Genomic DNA, 19678 nt, shown 5'->3' on the forward strand with positions numbered 1-19678 from the left:
GTTGATCTATTTTACATTTAATTGCCTTATTGATTAAGTTATGATCAATGTTGCATATTTCGTGTTCCCTCCTGTTAACTGTTTAATTATGCATGAATGGTTGATTGACTTAAGAATTGAGTATAATTGTATTCCTCAAAATATTACATGGATCTTATTTATGCTCTTTTTCTTATTTGATTCATTAGGGAAACCTGTACGCAGAATTCTTCGGATTTCTGACCCTCTTATTTTATTGGTTTTTCCCAGGCACAGGTGATCAGTGAAGTCGACTAGCTTCTGAGAGATACGAGGGTCACATTTGTTTCAGACGACTTCACTTACGGACAGAGTGGCTCTACTGTTATTTTCTTTTAGTTCTTCTGATTTCCTGCAGTTTGATATTTCATTTTTGACATGGAACATATTACTCTTATTGATTCATTAATAAAAGAATTCAGTGGATGGGTTATGATTGATAAATGTAAGTTGCTTTGTGGTGTGTGGTTATCCAACTGAAATTGGAACTGTAGGGACCCCAGGTCTCTGGGAAGTTTTCCGCGACTCTTTTAAAATATATATATATATATATATATATATATATATATATATATATATATATATATATATATATTCCGCATTTTTCAAAGGTAGGAGTTGGGGTCGTTACAGGTTTGGTATCAGAGCAACCACAAAGACTTACACTTTTATCATCTTTCTTGTGTTAAATTTTTAAATTTTGGTATATGAGCACTGTCCTGAAGCGTCGACAAGTGTGACTCGTCCTCCAGAGCAGTCTTCTTCACTGGTAAGGTTATTTAATACTTTTACTTTAAGTGTGTGAATTCTGTGTGATGGATTGCAATTATAATTTAATATTCTTTGTTGTGAAATAAATAAGTCTTGGTGTGATTTCATGAACAATTATTGTTCGTGATCAACCTTAAGGGGGTAGGATCAATAGGAGTCTAATTTGAAGAAAGGATGTACGTTGTAGATGTCGCATTATACCCGCAGAGGTGCTTCGTCCTCTACTGCTGCTCCCTCAGACTGGCAGGAGCAAAGGGATTTCATGATGGAAGCCATCCATACCCTGACAGAGACTATGACGGCTCAAGCTGCACAAACGGCCCAAGCGGCACAGGCTGCACAGGCAGCTGCACAGGCGGCCGTGCAGGCAGCGACTCGTGACCCTCCGGTCAATATTGTTCCCAACGCAGGTGGCGTTTCGTTCGAGCGGTTTCTGAAGTTGGACCCGCCTTCCTTTTTAGGAAAGGCAGACCCAGAGGCTGCTGCGAGCTGGGTCGAGGAAATTGAGCGGGTGTTTGACGTCTTACTTGTCCCTGAGGAGAGAAAGACGCCCTTTGGCACTTACCGCTTAAAGGGCGATGCCATGAACTGGTGGGACACCCTGCGGAGGGTGAAATTTGCTGATTGGGATGAGATTCCTTGGGAGACGTTCAGGGAGGAGTTTCTGAACGCCTACTTTCCCCCTTACGCCGAGGAGCAGATGCAACAAAAGTTCCTTGATCTGACTCAGGGGACCATGAGTCTAGTGGAATACACTACTAAGTTCCGGAGTCTTGAGAAGTATAGCCCAAACCTCTTCAAGAATGAGAAGGCAAGGGCGGCTAGATTCGTGCGTGGACTGAAAGATGGGTTACGGACTCGTGTGCTCGGAGGTCGTCCTTCTACTCTGGCCGAGGCGATCGAGTCAGCCACCGTACTGACCGAGGACTGGGAAAGATCTAGGAATGTATCGCAAAAGGGAGGCACGAATGGAGGGAATGCTTCGAGCGGAAAGAGGAAAGACCCGCCGATAGGCGAAAAGACTCAGGTTGGCAAGAAGCAGCGAACCCAGAAAGGACGTCAGCAGGGTGCGCATCAGGGACAACCTCAGCAGAGGCAACAGCAGGGGAAAGCCCAATCAATGTGTCGTAGATGTAATGAAAGTCATCCTCAGGGTTTTTGTCCGTTGTTCAAGGGAGTTTGCTACTTGTGCCAGCAGCCAGGGCACATTGCTCCCTACTGTCCCAACCCGCCAGCAGCTTAGGGAGGACAGCAGCAGCTACAACAACAACAACAGAGACCTCAGCAACAAGGCCAAAGAAAGACCAACGGGAGAGTTTATGCTGTTACAACCTCTACGCAGGAGGATGAGACTGTTTTGATCGAAGGTATCCTCTTGGTTATCGACCTTTAGGCCTATGATATATTTAATTTTGGTAATACTCACCGTTAGTATGTTCTAATTTCGCGGACGAAATTCTTTTAAGGGGGTAGGGATGTAATAACCTTAATTTTTAGGTTTTTATTTAAATATATTATGATATATATTTCTTAACAATGTGATTTGGGCCCGAGATCCAAGTCGCAGATCCGGGGTCCATAAAGGGGTCTTTATATATGTATTTATCTCATAAAACATATATGTAATTACATAAGTGCAAAAATTTTCAATTTGGCGAATTATTTAAGAGATAACTACGTATATAATGTATGTATGGGCGTGGGATCCACATTTCGGATCCAATACCCAGATAGGATCCATTTGGATATAGGTAAAATACCCTATATATTCGTATACCTGATTAAAAATATATATTATATGAGAATTTTTAGGGGATCCACGATTGGATCCAATCCATGGATGACCTAGTGGAAGGCAAGGGTCCGGTCAGGTTTGGATCCCGAGCCGCAGGTCGCAGACCCGGACCCGGCCCTCTCGTTAAAGAAAAAAAAAGAATTTAAGTTTAAAAGGTAAGAAGCTCTTGGACCTGGGTCGAACCCGACCCGGATCCATAACCCGATAGGGTTTTTTAAAACCCTACATCGGGCTGCTCTTGTTTTAAAAGGAGGAAGGAGCAAGAATCGTGCCTAGGGCACGATTCCTGCCATTTCCAGAAAGGAAGGGGGGGCTCGGCTGGCGTAACCGAACCCCGCGCCTCTCGGAAGAGGGGGGTTTCGGCAATATAAAGGGAGGTGGAAGAGGGGGTCTCACCCTCTTCCCTCATCTTTCTCGTTTCTCCCTTCCCTCGTCTCTCTCTCTCTCTCTCGTGGGGGCGTGCATCAGAGTGGTGGAGGTCGTCGGCGAGCTTTGGCCACCCACAACCACCGAGGGCCGCGGCAATAAATAGCCACACTCCCTGTCACGGTAGCAGGGAAGGGGCGACTCCAGCTAGCTCGTTGTTTCCGCCACGGCAGCCTTCGATTTGCCGGAAAGACCGTCGGAGAAATCTTCAACAAGGTACGGGTTTTTCTTTTGGCTCGAATGGGAAAAAAAAACCTAAATACGATTTAGGTATTGTTTTTAAGGAATCCATAAAAATCTGAATTTCTTTTATGCTTGACCTATGAGGAATCAATAGATTTATGGTGGTTTATGGGTATAGTACATTGAATCTGTTGATTTAGGGAAAAACGTGTGTAAGATGGGAATTGTGCCTTCATTAGTCTTAAGTTTAAAAGATAAACATGTTGACCTTTTATGCATGTAGATAGAGAACAAAATTTCTGTGCACATTTTTGTTATTTTGAAACACACATTCTGTTCTGGCCTATGTTCACAGCACACGTAGATGCATAAGAGCCTTATGTATGCATAGATATGATTTACCATAAGTGAATATACCGGTATAAATCTGGTCTTGTACAACACACCTGGAACAGACCATGTACGAGATACATGGGTCCGTTTGGAATATATACATATATATATATATATATATATATATATATATATATATATATATATATATATATATATGTGTGTGTGTGTGTGTGTGTGTGTGTGTGTGTGTGTGTACTCATACATATATCATAATCCATTAGTGTGAATTGGACCCATTCATTACCAGTTTTGGTGATGTCTCACAGTCCGGTGAGTGGAAAGAATATACACATATTTACACCCTATTGTCATGAGAAGTTTATCAATGAAAAATTCAGAGTTAGTATGTTTAATCTGGCAGCATCTACCGATTCTTCATGTGATCGTGAAACCCATTTCTGTAAGATGTATGTAGATGGACTGGTGTGAATTCTGTTTAAGTAAATATACGTGACTGATACTATTACATGTATAAAATCAGGTAACCCTTTCAAAAAAAAAAAATATGCTTTCTGCTGAATTACAACTATGAACTGCATGTGCATCTGATGATTCTGATCAGTTGGTTGGTCTGGTGTTATAGCTGCAGATTTGCATCTTGAGGTCTTTTTATTTCTTTTAGCTGTCTGTAGAATTATTAGTTCAAAAGATTTTCTAAGCTACAACATCATATAATGCTGGGTTCAGCCAACATCATAGTAATATTGTTGAGCGTTTATTATCTATTGGCAGTTAAGCTGCAGATTGTTATAAATCATGTCATGCAGTTAGTCTGATTGGTACTCGTGCAAACTTCGATACTATTCATTATTTAGTTGGATTGACTTTTTCACGGACCATTATGCTGGGTTGACCACATGTCTCTGGATAATGAAATTGGGTTTAACCCTAGTCAATTAAGTCGGCAAAGCTTGAATAGCCAATTTCAAGAAAAACCTTATATAAACTAGATGTTATTTTAAATCCACAATTTGACTCATAAAGTGTGCATTTAGCTAAGTAGGTAACATGTTTGTCATGTACATGTGTGGTTATGAGTTCAAATCCTGCCTTATATAGAATTAAGTTTTTATGTATGTTCCATATGCCTATTGGTTATGTTATGCTTATTCAGGGTGATGTTTCCTTAGGTGCTTAAACTTGATAAATAATCCTTGTTCGAAATTATTGTTGTAAGTGAGTGTACTTGTGCATATACACATATGGAATTTAGATCAAAACTGCATGGTTGTTCGTATGTTTTAATTGGATTGATTCATGAATGAACTATTGCATTTGACATGAGTACGTGCATGTCATGAAAACATGCATTTAATGTGGGGGTGTGAATTTATGCTTATGCTTATGAAATTATTGATTCATGCACAACTTGCATACATGAATGCGCATTGGAAAGCATGTGAAAAGAATGCATAGTGGCATGTGATTGAGGATTTATGCTTATGAATATTGTGATGATCAAATTGGATCATCAGGGGCTGGGTGAGCCTCGAGAACTAGTTGTTCTCCGTTTTAATTATTTTGATGCATTTCAACAAATCAAATGTGAGATTTGTTGTTTTACCACACTGTTCTATGTTGTCATGGGCGGTGGTCCCATGAAAAGCTTAGCATGCTGATGTGCAAGCTTATGTTATTAATTCAGCATGTAAATTTGCAAACGTAAAAGAAATAAATTAATAACCAGATAAAAGAAAATAAAGAACAGTGTAATTCACTTTCTCCTTGATGTCCCTGCGTTAGCATGAGAATCTTGGATATTGCGGTTTAGGGGAAACCGTGAGGATACAAAAACTCCGTGTGCGTTTTGTTGCCCCTGAACCCGATATTGAGGTTCTTCTCCTGGCCACGGTTTTAGGGAGAGCCGCCACTTTACCCGGGAGTGGTGTGTTAGTCACAGCTGTGAGTTGGTTTTGGTATACCAAGAAAGTGGCGCCAGTGGATGCTGTTTTCCCTGGTGTCCCCGACTTTGGATGCTGTTTTCCAAGGTTCCGATGGATGGTGCTGTTTCCTGATATCGGTCGTGGGCTAAGTTTGGAACCCGGTAACAAAATACAAATTGTGTGTGAAGCTACCCCGGGAACCCTACTTAACCTCGGGGATTGTACCCGTTTGGTGTATCCGCGGGCCACTGTAATTAAAAAGAGGAACTTAAGGATGTGTGCATTTAATAGGACATGCATATGGAAAGAGGAAAACTTAAATGGAAGATAATAAATGGTTCATGCATTGCACACAAATCATGCATATTCTTGCTATGCATTAGTTCATGCATATTTACCTGTTCACTTAGTTGTTTATGTTGATCATTGTATGATGTTGATCTATTTTACATTTAATTGCCTTATTGATTAAGTTATGATCAATGTTGCATATTTCGTGTTCCCTCCTGTTAACTGTTTAATTATGCATGAATGGTTGATTGACTTAAGAATTGAGTATAATTGTATTCCTCAAAATATTACATGGATCTTATTTATGCTCTTTTTCTTATTTGATTCATTAGGGAAACCTGTACGCAGAATTCTTCGGATTTCTGACCCTCTTATTTTATTGGTTTTTCCCAGGCACAGGTGATCAGTGAAGTCGACTAGCTTCTGAGAGATACGAGGGTCACATTTGTTTCAGACGACTTCACTTACGGACAGAGTGGCTCTACTGTTATTTTCTTTTAGTTCTTCTGATTTCCTGCAGTTTGATATTTCATTTTTGACATGGAACATATTACTCTTATTGATTCATTAATAAAAGAATTCAGTGGATGGGTTATGATTGATAAATGTAAGTTGCTTTGTGGTGTGTGGTTATCCAACTGAAATTGGAACTGTAGGGACCCCAGGTCTCTGGGAAGTTTTCCGCGACTCTTTTAAAATATATATATATATATATATATATATATATATATATATATATATATATATATATATTCCACATTTTTCAAAGGTAGGAGTTGGGGTCGTTACATGAGTAGGATTTTATAACGTTTGAAAGATCAATGGCTTAAAATCTTTGTAAATTTTTGAGGCTCCAAATATTGTTTTTTCCATTGAAAAAACATGATCCATACATCGATTCTTGACCACGCCGATCACATCTATGTGGTTAGAATTATGAAAAAAAAACTGGGAAACCCGAAAAAATAGTTTAGCTTGTTTTCATACGAGAGAGAGAGAGAGCCATTCAACATTACCAAAATACATCCAACAGAATATTGGATGAGAGAGAAATATATATATATATATATATATATATATATATATATATATATATATATATATATATATAGAGAGAGAGAGAGAGAGAGAGAGAGAGAGAGAGACGGGGTACACTCATAACTATGCTTCAAATCGTTTAGCATTGTTTGCATATACGCATGTTTTGCAGCTCCCCCTGCCCCCATGAAAAAGGTGGTTTAGAAAACTATAAAAGAACGAGAGAGAGAGAGAGAGAGAGACCGGAGAGAGAGAGACCGGGTACACTTGTGCTTCAAATCGTTTAGCATTGTTTGCATATATACATGTTTTGCAGCTCGCCCTGCCCCCCATGAAAAAGGTGGTTTAGAAAACTATAAAAGAGAGAGAGAGAGAGAGAGAGAGAGAGAGAGAGAGAGAGAGAGAGAGAGAGACGGGCTACACATAACTATGCTTCAAATCGTTTAGCATTGTTTGCATATATGCATGTTTTTCCGCTGCCCCTGCCCCTGCCCCTGCCCCCATGAAAAGGTGGTTTAGAAAACTATAAAAGAACAAATGATTCTTTATGATTTTCTCATGTTTTTTTACAAGGGTTGGCTGACTGCCATATTTAGATAAACCCTTCCCGAACTTTGGCTCTCAGATTCACTGGTATGTGAGATTCTCTGGAAATGCCCAAGGGATTCCGGTTAGCAAGACAAGCATTCAGGCAAATAAAAGAGCTCCATGCTCTTCTCATAACGACAGGCAAAACTCGCAATAAATTTCAGCTGACAAAAATAGTTGCACTCTATGTATCTACTTTGAACACCATGCACTATGCAGAGTTGGTCTTCTCCCAGATGGAAAACCCTGATACATTTTCAATCAACACTATGATGAGGGGCTACAATCTGCACTCCAACCCACAGAAAGGCCTCCAGTTGTACTCCCAGATGATGAAAAGATCAATGGCTTGTGATAGTTTCACCATTGCCTTCGTACTTGAAGCAGTGGCTGCTACACTACTGGTTGGGAATGGAAGAGGAGTACATGGGCAGATGATCAAGCTTGGATGTGAGGCATCTATTGTTGTACAAACTAATTTGATGCAAATGTATGCTGACTGTGGCTGGATCGATAATGCTCGCCAAGTGTTCAATGAAATGCCTCAGAAAGACTTGATCTCATGGAGCGCCATGGTAGCTGCCTATGCAAGACATGGGTGCTTTTATGAGGCCTTAGTTATGTTTCAGGCCATGGAGAGGGAAGGAATCATGCCTAACGAACATACTATGGTGCCCTTACTGAGGTCCTGTGCTCACTCAAGTTCCTTGAATTTAGGGGAATATCTACATGCATATATAGAGAGAAATCCACAAATTAGGAGGGACACTCATTTGGAAAATGCACTGGTTTATATGTATGTAGCATGTGGTATCTTGGACAAAGCAGTTGAAGTTTTCAATGAGATTGAAGAAAAGGATGTGTTCTCCTGGAGCACCATTATCGAAGGGTTTGCAGTTCATGGCCATGGTGAGGAAGCATTGAGGTTCTTTGCTTGCATGAAGTCGGAAGGAATAAGGCCGAACGATGTCACACTAGTGAGCGTACTGCATGCATGCAGCCATGCAGGCCTCGTATGCAAGGGCCACAAACATTTTGAAGCCATGCAAAGTGAGTATGGCCTAACACCGAAGCTCGAGCACTACGGTTGCGTGGTTGACATGCTTGGGCGTGCCGGGCTTCTGACTCAGGCACATGAATTCATCAATCGCATGCCAATGCCACCCAATGCCATCATCTGGCGCACTTTGCTAGGAGCATGCAATGCACATGGAGAGATGAAACTAGCAGAGATGGTATCAAAGACCCTTCTTGAGTCAGACCATGACCATGTAGGGAATCATGTCATCATGTCTAATGTCTACTCCAAAGCTGCGAGGTGGATTGATGCAGAAAGAACAAGAAACATGATTCCGACGGCAGGGAACAAGAAATTACCAGGTGAAAGCGCAATAGAAGTAGGCATCAACATCAATGCTGAAAGTGCAATTCCACCTCTTCATGGTAATACAAAGTTGCAGTAAAATCAATCATTTACGGTTTTCATTGGCCAATTTTGTTTTCTTTAGACCCTCTAATTTCATTCTATAAGCTTACTCCAGAGATGGATCCAGTTATGATAAATGTAAAATAAAGTATACATGCATCTTTTGCTGAATGCCCCAACCAATTTATTAAATTTAAAGCAACATTCTCATGCCTACACCCAGTTGAGTTCAGACCCTTCCCCTTATCTACAAACAGGACCAAACAACAATTCTACAAGGCCAAGTCACATAGATTCAGTAGATTACATAGATGACACTGTCGGTCATCACCATGCCTTATGCAGGGTATCATCCCTGATACATAATCTAAATTGCAGGCCATCAGTTCACCAAATACATGACAGAGCTTCATGTCAGCAATTTGTATCATATGCGACCAGACCCTGCAACTCTGGGCCCTCCAAGCGTGGGTTGTTCTCAAAGCTGCATAACATAGAAAGAGAAACAAAATCAGAGAAAAAAGGGAGAGGTGACAGAGAAGTACAAGAACGAACTTTCTGCACAAGCAATGCAAAAGATACCTAGGATTTTCAAACTGACAAACTGAGATTAAGCAGTATTAAGTGAAGGTGTAATTCTGAGACTGTTACTGTGTTTACAGAGATCCAGTAAAACATACAGCTCGCAAACTTGGAAAAAAGCAATGGGAGAATTAATTGTTGAACATACCAAGGAGCAATGTGCTTAGTACAAACCTAAGGTATCAAATGAACATGCAGAATTAGATGAGATTTATGAGACTTATTTTCAGCATCGATAGCCTTACAAGTTCTTCAATCGCTGATCTAAAGTGATGTATCTTGCAGGGGGAGCAAAGTTCAAAGAACATGATACAAGCCAAAAGCAGGTGACTTTTTGAAAACAGCACAAGGGATGTTCATGCACAACTGAGGGCACGTTTGTATGGCCCAAAATAAGAATCATTTGCCCCCTCACGTGCAGGCAAACATGAGAAAATGGGGCAGTGAGATTCAAAATCACATTTGAGGCCATTTTATTCACTTCTCGTGTGATCCCAAATCACATTGTCCACCCTGTGATTTATACGACTATCATATAAGATACGTGTAATTTCAAATCACATGAGATGCACACAAACGTGCCCCAAATGTATTCAGAAAATAGCACCTTTATTTTATTGGAGAAATGCATCCAACATGACTTTTAACAAAGTCAATGAAGGACTGGTGAAGAAATTAATCAAAGAATGTCCAGAGGAAGTCGATAGAGACTTGTAAGCCTATATGCAGCTTCCCTAGTGCTCAGAAACTTAATTCTACAAAACTATAACCAAGCTGAGAGAGCATATCTTCATCATTCAAAATCTTTATAATACTATGAATGTGATACCTGCACACAGCTTCCCAGCGTACAGATCTTATTTCTACAGAGTAAACTATAACCAAGCTGAGCGAGCAGGGATAACTGTTTAGAATTGGGCACTAACGTCTGCCCCAGATAGAAAAAGAAAATAACTACATAAAACCAAATGCTTCATAATCAAAATGTATCACCAGTGCAGACTCACTTGCTCAAAGGGATGTGCTCAAAAGGACCAGTTGTCGGAATTGTTCCACATAAATTATTGCTAGAAACATCTCTGGCGACATGAGAAAATGACAACTATCAATCTTGCATTCCACTGTTGACTAGCATTAAACCGTGATTTAGTACCAATTCAGCAAAGAACTTACACAACTTTAAGGCTACGAATATTGGCAAGCTCCCTAGGGATTCTTCCAGTTAACTGATTGTTGTTTAGACGCCTACACACAAATTTTACAAATAAATATCTGAACACTTGAAAGACAACACATACAAGCTTAAAGTGCTAATCAGAATAGACAACTGTCGATGCGACAGCTCATGACCAAACGGCTATTCATGATAAACGATTAAGAAATACAGAGCATTTGAACTTACAGGAAAACAAGAGATTTTAATTTGCCCAGCGAAGGGGCAATCGTCCCTGAAATGTTGTTGTTATACAAGTCCAAGCTCACTAGGCTCTTCAAATTACCCAATTCAGCTGGAATTGTCCCCTGAATGTTGTTTTTGTAAAGTTCCCTGCATCCAAAGAATACATAGAAAGGTCAAAGAAAGACCTTCCCTCCCATGAACAAATTCATGCAGATAGACAGAGCAATGATAAGCATAAGATCTGAAATTAAAAAAAAAACATAGATGACCAAGCTCTCCAAAAAAAATGCTCATAACCTCTTATCATGTTACATGCTAGAAAAAGAATAGATATTATGCTTATTCCAAATCTGGATGGATTACTACTTTGGCAGAAAACAAGATCTACAATTCATAATTATACATTTAAAGATAAGTCAACCTCAGAAACTCTGTAGTCCCATGAATAAAACCACCTCAAGAAACTTTGAGAAAATGGATGTGAAGAACAGCCACTGCCATGTTGGACGATGTGGCATCCCAGGCAAGCAACAAGTGAATCACAAATATACAACATTACACCATCAAATCCAGAGCTATTCATAATAAAAAAAAGAAAGAAAGTCTAAGGCATGCTAAGAGATGAATAAAGTGGTACTCTCTCTGGAAGTCAAAATTAGATAAAATTCAAAAGTACAAACATCTAAATCACCAAACCAAGAGACAACAAAAATTAAAGGGGAATGAGCAAGAAAGAGAAGACTAACAAATATTGCAGATGCTCGATTTTTCCAATATCAGGTACCAGATGACCAGAAAGGTTTGAATTTCCCAAGTCCCTGCAAAAGAAGTAAATGAAAATTTAGACCAAATAACCACCAGAACACTTTGAACATAGAAACCAATAAACCATTATGCACAAACAAGATATGAAATAAGTAATACGCAAGATACATCTTACCAAAATAACCAGATTTACTGCAGGGTTGAAGCAAAGAATACACGGTTGGGGCAATGGATTGGATAAATAACCAAGGTCACATCAATACATGCATTGAAACTTTTGTTCAAAAGGACGGGACCTACCTACTAATTCTCAGGATTGGGTTCTATTTGGCCCTGACATTATTTTTTATGCACAGGATCGATTTAACATGTAAAAACAGCAAATGTTATCATACTTTTCGAACCAGAAAATAGAAACCAACAAAGGACAAGTTAATGAATAGCAGTATGGCATCAATGCAACAAATGTAAACTTTAAGATCACTTTTACAACCAAGCGGACCAGCACCCGGCCCCATCTCAGCTTTGATGCATGCATGCATGAGCACAGACACACGATGTACCACTTTTTTCCCAAACCCCAACCCATAACACAAAATTCAAATAAACCACAAAACAAAGCTGATCTTGATGATGTATAAATATCCCAACTCCTTTCCAGGCATGCCATCAATTTATTATCAAAATCACTTTCTACATATAGAAACAAGAATCTTGACTACAATGTCTGCAAAAAAAATTTCTCTTCAAAGAAGTTTGTATTTCACTCTCTCAAAGACTGTACATAACAAGAACTCCATATAATAAAAACTTAACAGCCTCTCAGGGGTTAGATGAAGGAAAAACTAATAGAGAACACGTATGCGCCCAGAGGTTGAAGAGTGAAAAAAACCAGAAAACTGGATCACTCCAACATGTACAAATTTAAGTTCATCTTAAAACAGACTTTAAGGCATGCTGGCTAATGGCACGTTCAATTTATGTCACCCAAAGACTCCTTAACAGACTGACTCCCCATCTTAACAAATTATCTATATGGCTAGGTTGTGGAACATTTAAAATTATAGATATATCGATCGCTTGTGAAAATAGGAACCCATGGGCATAGCTCTGCCTGTTTGCCATGTGCTGGGGTCTTGTATATATAAGGGTGCACAGTCCTATATTTATTATCACGGAACTTATATAATGACTGATTATAAAACTTCTCATAATGTTTCTACATACAGTTTAAATAACATAGAATTGCCTTTTTATAAATCGCCCTTTATTTCAAATTTTCAATTATTTCATTTGACAGGATTCAGGTGTTGCCTATCCTAATGCCTAGATGAGTCCAGGCAAGGCAATCACCTAGTCCATGCCTAGACCTAGCCTTCCTGACGATGATGGTGAAGGTCTTTTCCACATACTTCTATAGCAGAAAAATAATGGGATGAGCAGAAGATGTACTATGGTGCTTCAAGAAATAGCGGATCTCATATGCCTGCCCACTATTGGAATTTAACAGTTTCTAAGTGTGATCTCTTTAGATAATTACAGTTAAACAAATAACCATTATAAGTTCAGCACTTATAATTCTCAGTAGTAAAAAAATAATGAAAGACGTCTTAGAAATATATTTGGCGATGTAACTTCCTAAAGAGAACGACCAAAGAGAAACAAAATCTCAAATGCGCCAAACAATAAACTAAGGCCAATTTCATTGATTCAACCCCAACAAAACTTGCCCAAAAATTAAAAAAAGATGCCAAATATGTAAAAGGAAAAGTAAACACTTCCTGCCCCTCCAATCTTTAGCCAACCCTTCAAGTCAGGCTAATACTTGGCCGCAAGATGAATCAGATCAGACGGGTAGACTTGCAAGATTTGGCAGAGTAAATTTAGTTCTCGATTGACACACACAGCGAGTCAAATAAATCATTTCACCAACAAAAAAGGGGAAAAGAGAGTCTGTCCTCTAAACCCATCAAACAGAATCAAATATTTTCCATAAATTTATAGCAACAAATACCCCATCATTCCCATTAATATAAATTATAACAAAAACAGCGTAAGTATTAAAGCATAGATACCATCAGAAGGAAATTATCCTATCCGCCCAAAAAATGAAAATTGTGACATACTATAAAGCATAGATACCATCAGAAGGAAATGATCCTATCCGCACAAAAAATGAAAATTGTGACATACCATACCAATCCACGAGAGAGAGAGAGAGAGAGAGAGAGAGAGAGAGAGAGAGAGAGAGAGAGAGTCGAAAAGCGATCAACGTTACTTAAAAGTGAAACTCAATAAAGCGTTGAGACCCACAAGCACAAACACAACAGCATAACATGAGAACACCAATAACACAAAACAGAACACTCATAGAGGACCACAAACATCTATATGAGGATCGGTTTGTGGCAGAGGCAGGTCTTTGAGATATATGCGTAAGATAGCATACACATCAGCCAAGACCCTATGGGTCAAACGGTTAAGGTTGAACAGGACATCCACGAGAGAGAGAGAGAGAGAGAGAGAGAGAGGTTCAATTAGTCGAAATCTAATCCATAAAAGCTCCTCTAGACATAGAAATGATCGTTCACCATTAAAAGAGAGCAGACGACCACTACCCACAAGAGAAAACAAGCATAATACAACCTAAAGAATCAACAAACATGCAAACCAAAAAAGAAAAAAAGACTCCACCCAGAAAAAATAAAGGGGATTGCCCACCTACCCATCAAACAAAAAAGGAATTTTTTGAACACCCACCACAACCAAATCAACAGGAACCCATCATTAGATACTATTTCCAACATGAAGCATTCACTACAAGAAAAATAATGAAGACAAAGCAAAGAGAGACAGTAACAGCAAACATACACCCTAGTAACGCGATTATCCTGATTGCAGGTGATGTGGAACCAGGTGCAAGGGTTCACGAGCGTCGGATCCCAACTCTGCAAGACGTTATCAGGGTCGGTCAAGCTCCTCCGCAAAGCATAAAGGGCGTCCCCTTCGGAATTAGAGGAGGCGAGGGGAAGAAGAAATAGGAAGAGGGTGATTGCGAAGCTGCGTAACAGGGCAGGCACCTCCATGACTCTTCCCCTCCGCCAAAGAGGAAGAAAAAAGCCCTAAGATTTTATGGGCCGGAAGAGAGAGAGAGAGAGAGAGAGAGAGAGAGAGAGAGAGACTGCTGCAGTTTTAAGGAAGGAGAAATTGGGGAGGTTGCAAATTTGAAGGTTGAGGTTGGTAGAGAGAGAGAGAAGGCACGGAGAAAGTGAAGCAGGTTAAGGAAGGAGGGGTGGGGATGTTGGAAATTTGAGAGAGAGTTTGACCCGTTCGGGGAATATCAGTGTGAAAGAAAACCGCTTGTGTCTCTATTATAATTTTTACTTTTTAAAAAAAAAAATCTACACTTCCCTGAAAAAAAAATTTTGTTTTACATAATTGTTTTTCTAGGCGCAGCCTGTCTGATTACTCTGTGTTTTTGACCGTCCACATTCTCACATGAATGTGGATTGATGGTAGCCGTCCAAATGCATCAGCTGCAGGACGTCTAGGATCGATATTATATAGGATCCTTTTTGCCATCGAATTGAATCAAGTTGCCAAGAAAAAAAAGAGTTGCAAGGTGAATGAGTAATTCACAGTGCAGTGACAATAGAGTTGTGTCTGAAAAGGAATCTTTTTAGGTCATTTTGACTATTGTTTCTCTTTGATGACCAGTCTTTGTCTTGACCCAGTTGTTTATTTTCTAAATCATTCAACAAGATTAGCGTGTGCACGAGGACACTTTGGAGTGGACCTGGACCCAACTGGGCCCAAGTCTTTTCCAATTAGTTGGATCAAACTGGAACTTAGGATTACCAACGTTAGACTTGGTGTGTCTCGGTTTGTGTTCGACTAGTAAAGAGCTCATTCAAATTCGTAAAATATGCTCGGCAAGTTGAACATGAACAACGGGTGCACAGCTCAGCTCAGCTCGACTCGTATAAGCTCGTTATTTAGTAGTAAATATATTATATATTTTTTATATTTTGAAGTGTAGATGGTTGAAATGTTTGGCTTGCAAATAATAAGTTTATGTTTTAAATCTTAATGCTTGCATAATTGAGAGGATGTATTTGTTTAATGAATCAGTCAATCTGAGCTTGGTTCAGTAGGTTTAGAGGGCAAATTTTGTTATTTTCAAATTTAAAAATGTATTTTTTATGACTGAGCAAGCTTGAACTCTTCTCGTTTAACTCGAGCTTGCCATGAACTTGAGCTCGGCTCAGCTTGCCACAAAAACGAACCAAGTTTGAACTGTGCATGAATAAACCACTGTTGAACTTGGCATATTTCACTTGTTTGTTGACCCTGCCTGATCATAGACATGGAAAACCAACGGTAGCTTGGTACCCAAATCAAACCCCCTTGTTGTTATGAGGAAGTTGATGAAGTTAAACGATATGCTTGTGACTGACTTTTGGGGGAATCTATTTCTGCATAATGGAAAGCTTATGTAGAGACATTCTCTCGAGAAGACTTTCATTATGTTCAAAGCAAGATTAGCATTCTGCCTTCCTGCTATTTTATTGCTTTGCAGTGCTGACAGATGGAAACTATACTATAAAATCTCTTTAGTTGTTGACTGTAGAAACCTTCATTACCTTTTTACTTTTAGTCTTCTAAGTCAAGCAAACCATGGTTAGACAGTGATCATGCTTATATATTAACAAAAATAACAATTATACCTTTTGAAATGTATTCTCCTTTTTTTGCAAATTGGTCCTTTCTTTATTCATTTTTTTCCAAAATGACTGCCGATGAGGGTGAAACAGTTGTTTTTACTCACATTTTGCAAATTAGTTTTTGCCTTATTCAGTTGGTCCTTCCATGAGAGCAAAACCATCGATTTATTTGTCCATAAATGGTTGTTAACCTCACAATTAATTTTACAAGGGTTAATGAAAAATCCGAGACCAATTTGCAAAATCTCAAAAGGCAGAAACTATTCAGCAAATTAATCAACAATAAGACAGATCGACTATTTGCAAAAAAAAAAAAAACCATTTTTTAACTTGACAAATTATCAACAGTATTTCCAAAGCTAACAAGCCTGAAAATGTGATGTTCATTTGGTGAGATGTGTGCCCCCAAAGGGGTTTGGCGTAGTGGGATGGGGGCCTAGGCCGCTAGGCAGGCGGTCTAGGTTCAAATCTCATGAGTGACACCCCTTGCGCAAGCCGAAGTATGATGACTACCCGTGGGCAAGGGGCAAGCCCATGGAGTTTTACGCTGCGAGGACAGTGATAGTAAGTAGAGCAGGCAGAGACAACACGGCTAGGTCTCTGATCCTAGGGCGGTTTCTCAGTGTAAATATCAAAAAAAATGGTAAGATGTATCCCACCAAATTGACAAGGTAATGCTGCTAAATGTAGTGACATAGCAAACCATACTTTCAATTTTTTCTTTTCTCTTGTGTGATAAACTTTACAAGGTCAAGAGACAAGGAGGACCAATCCCCAAAGGATGCGTTTGTGGATGTGACTTTTGCATGGATTGAATAAGGTGGGTGTGTGGGTCTGTCTTTGTCTTTCTTTTCTTTTCCCTAAACAAGGACAACATGCTCCACATTGGTACATGCTTTGAGAGTCAAGCTCCACTGATAAGCCCCAAAGGTACACCAACTTATTTTCTAATTTTCTTTCTTTTTGAAAATGACAAATGATTCCGTAATAAAAGATACATAAATTACTTTTGTTTAAAAAAAAAAGCAAGAAAAATGGAAGTGCCATTCAAGGGAGACCCTTTCAACATGAAATAAAGTTAGCCAGTGGTGGAGAGTCAAGTCACCGGAAATAAACATTGTTTGAAATTTCAAGAAGAATATATAAAGCTGACTATGTATAATGTATGTGTCAGGCCACGACATCCTGGGTCCATTTTCACCATATGTGCAGGAGAAACAGGGTCCAATTAGAAAACTACATGGATCCACATAAAAAGAGCCCCGACCTGGATCTGAATCCACCCCCAACCAATACATCAGAGTTTCTCTTGGATCCAGTATGTCAGGGATCCAAAAATCAGATCCATATCCAATAATTTGAACCCTTCCAACATGAAGTTCCATTCCCATGGGTGTCACCTCCTTGCATTAGCCCAAGCAAAGTGATCCATTGAGGGCAAAGGGTACTCCCATGGAGTTTTTCGTTATCTACACACAGCAGACTAAGTCCAGCATGACTGGGTCTTTGCCCCCAGGGGTGGTTTCTTCGTGTCAGAAATCCAAAAAAAAAAAAAAAAGTTACAATATTCTCATATATTCTTTGGTCTAAACTCATTTTTAAACATGTAAATCACCATGTTCAAGAAACAACTCCAACCATGGAAATTCAATGAGCTTCATGAGCTAGTCATTTCACAATTCTCATTTTCTTCATGCTTCAGATGACCACAATTCATTATCATCGACAAACAAAGGTAAAGGTCATATGATCCATGTATATGATGCTTAGGATGAAGGTCCACATAGGATTGATTCGAGAACAAATGCCTCCATTCATCTAGTTGGAACTGTTCTTTTGGCTTATCCACTTCCTTTTAAAGGGCCAACTGAAATTTGTTAATGTGGCCCCAGTTCATGTGTGAATGCCTTTTACAGATTTTTAACTTGGACTGCCTCCCACAGGTCACCTTAAACATGACCAAGTTCATGAACTCCAATGCTTCTAAAAAGATCACAATTTGTTTTCATGGGTTTCCAACATGCCATATAAAAAACAAAGTTGACTCAATCATGTTTTAAAGTCAAGTTTGCTTTTGTTAACCACGTCTTCAGTGGAGGCAGTTGAAATATATGATTCTATGGCTAGGATTGAAGGCATCGATACAGACCACCAGTGGATCTTTTTAGTCTTTCATGCTCTTAAGCTCATGAACTCGCAGGAAATAAAAAATGAAAAGAAGCACGAATATAGCATCAATCATCTTCTAACACTTAATGTTCTCACCAATCACCACTTTCCTAATCAAACATCTTGGATCAAAGCTTGGTCTGTTATTCTTTCAAATGCTGGCAATGATGGCCCACAATCCTAGTTCTTTGGCCACGCCTTTGCGCCTAACGGCTCTTTTCGCACAAAAGCCTGCTACCTCTCTCTCCTTCCTTCGGAGGTGGACCGGTTCTCTGCCCGCCTTATCTGGGGGAAGGGACCGACTCTTCACTCACGCTTCCTGGCATGGCTTATCTTATACGATCAGGTGCAGACAAACAACTTCCTCAAATCCATCAGCTTCCATCTTCTGAGTAAATGTGTGTTGTGCGAGGCGGTAGAAGAATATGTGTTTCACCTTTTTTGGGAGTGCCCTATTTTTCAAAATATCTTTAAGGTTACCTGGAATAAGCCGGTTGTCAACGTGCGACAGGAGTCGTTCGCTATCGACCTGTTGTGGGGCCCTCAACCAGTTCGCAGTTACAATAATGGTGGATTATTTGGCGATCGTGGCTACTCTAGTCCTGGTGGGCTGTTTGGATGATACACAACAATGCCATTTTTCGGCAAGTTCTAGCAGTTTTCAATAAATTAGTGAACTATATTTTGGCAGACGTGTACGTCATTCTGCGCATTAGCCTCCCAGATCTTTAGCGCAATCTACCACCTTGGCCCCCACCTGATCCAAGCTGAATCTCGTCGGTTTAGTGTGTCTTTTGTTTTTAATTTTTGTTTTCTGGGCTTCTAGGCATGTCTGGGGTCTTTTTTGTGTTTTCGGAGGGTTCAATATTAATTGAATTTTTTTCGTATTGTTGATGGTTATAGTTCGTCTCTCTCTCTCGTGGCTACATCAAAGCCCAATTCACTTTTTCAGCTTGCGGAAGGGCACATGAGGCACTGCAGTGATAAAAATGGGGAATATCATGGTTGAATCAGATAACTGTACCGGTTAGTCTTAGCTGAGGATCTTGGGTGTAAATCCCATTGGGACATCTCCAATAAGGAGGAAAAAAAAGTGAAAGAAAAAAGATACCCAACAATGTCTGTATCTGTTATCAAGAACGTGGAACCATGTATGAAAATTCATATACAAGCCAACTTTGTAAGTATCATGGTGTATCGTACAACACACTACAACATGTACTG

At 39.5% G+C, this 19678-nt stretch overlaps 1 protein-coding gene and 1 pseudogene across 1 annotated transcript; one reads left to right on the forward strand and one right to left on the reverse strand.

Moving 5' to 3' along the window:
• The first annotated feature begins 7454 nt into the window (after positions 1-7454).
• LOC149819673 (pentatricopeptide repeat-containing protein At5g56310 pseudogene) lies at positions 7455-8852 on the forward strand (annotated as a pseudogene).
• Positions 8853-8976: 124 nt separating this feature from the next.
• LOC149819674 (leucine-rich repeat protein 1-like) lies at positions 8977-14789 on the reverse strand. Its single transcript, XM_089983000.1, has 6 exons — positions 14433-14789; positions 11543-11614; positions 10800-10943; positions 10571-10642; positions 10405-10476; positions 8977-9299 (listed from the first exon to the last, which is right to left on the reverse strand). The coding sequence occupies exons 1-6, from the start codon at positions 14645-14647 to the stop codon at positions 9230-9232; spliced, it is 645 nt and encodes a 214-aa protein (XP_089839126.1). The 5' UTR covers positions 14648-14789; the 3' UTR covers positions 8977-9229.
• Between the last annotated feature and the right edge of the window lie 4889 nt (positions 14790-19678).

The sequence above is a fragment of the Nuphar pumila genome, chromosome 12, assembly GCF_984573655.1.
Source record: "Nuphar pumila chromosome 12, dmNupPumi1.hap1.1, whole genome shotgun sequence".
Classification (NCBI taxonomy): domain Eukaryota; kingdom Viridiplantae; phylum Streptophyta; class Magnoliopsida; order Nymphaeales; family Nymphaeaceae; genus Nuphar; species Nuphar pumila.

Coding starts and splice junctions, on each gene's coding strand:
- LOC149819674 (XM_089983000.1), bottom strand. CDS start 14,647: ATGGAGGTGCCTGCCCTGTTACGCAGCTTCGCAATCACCCTCTTCCTA. Junction 11,615..14,432: donor GATAATCGCGTTACTAGGGT/GTATGTTTGCTG, acceptor CTTCTTTTGCAG/GGACTTGGGAAATTCAAACC. Junction 10,643..10,799: donor TTAAAATCTCTTGTTTTCCT/GTAAGTTCAAAT, acceptor ATTTGTGTGTAG/GCGTCTAAACAACAATCAGT.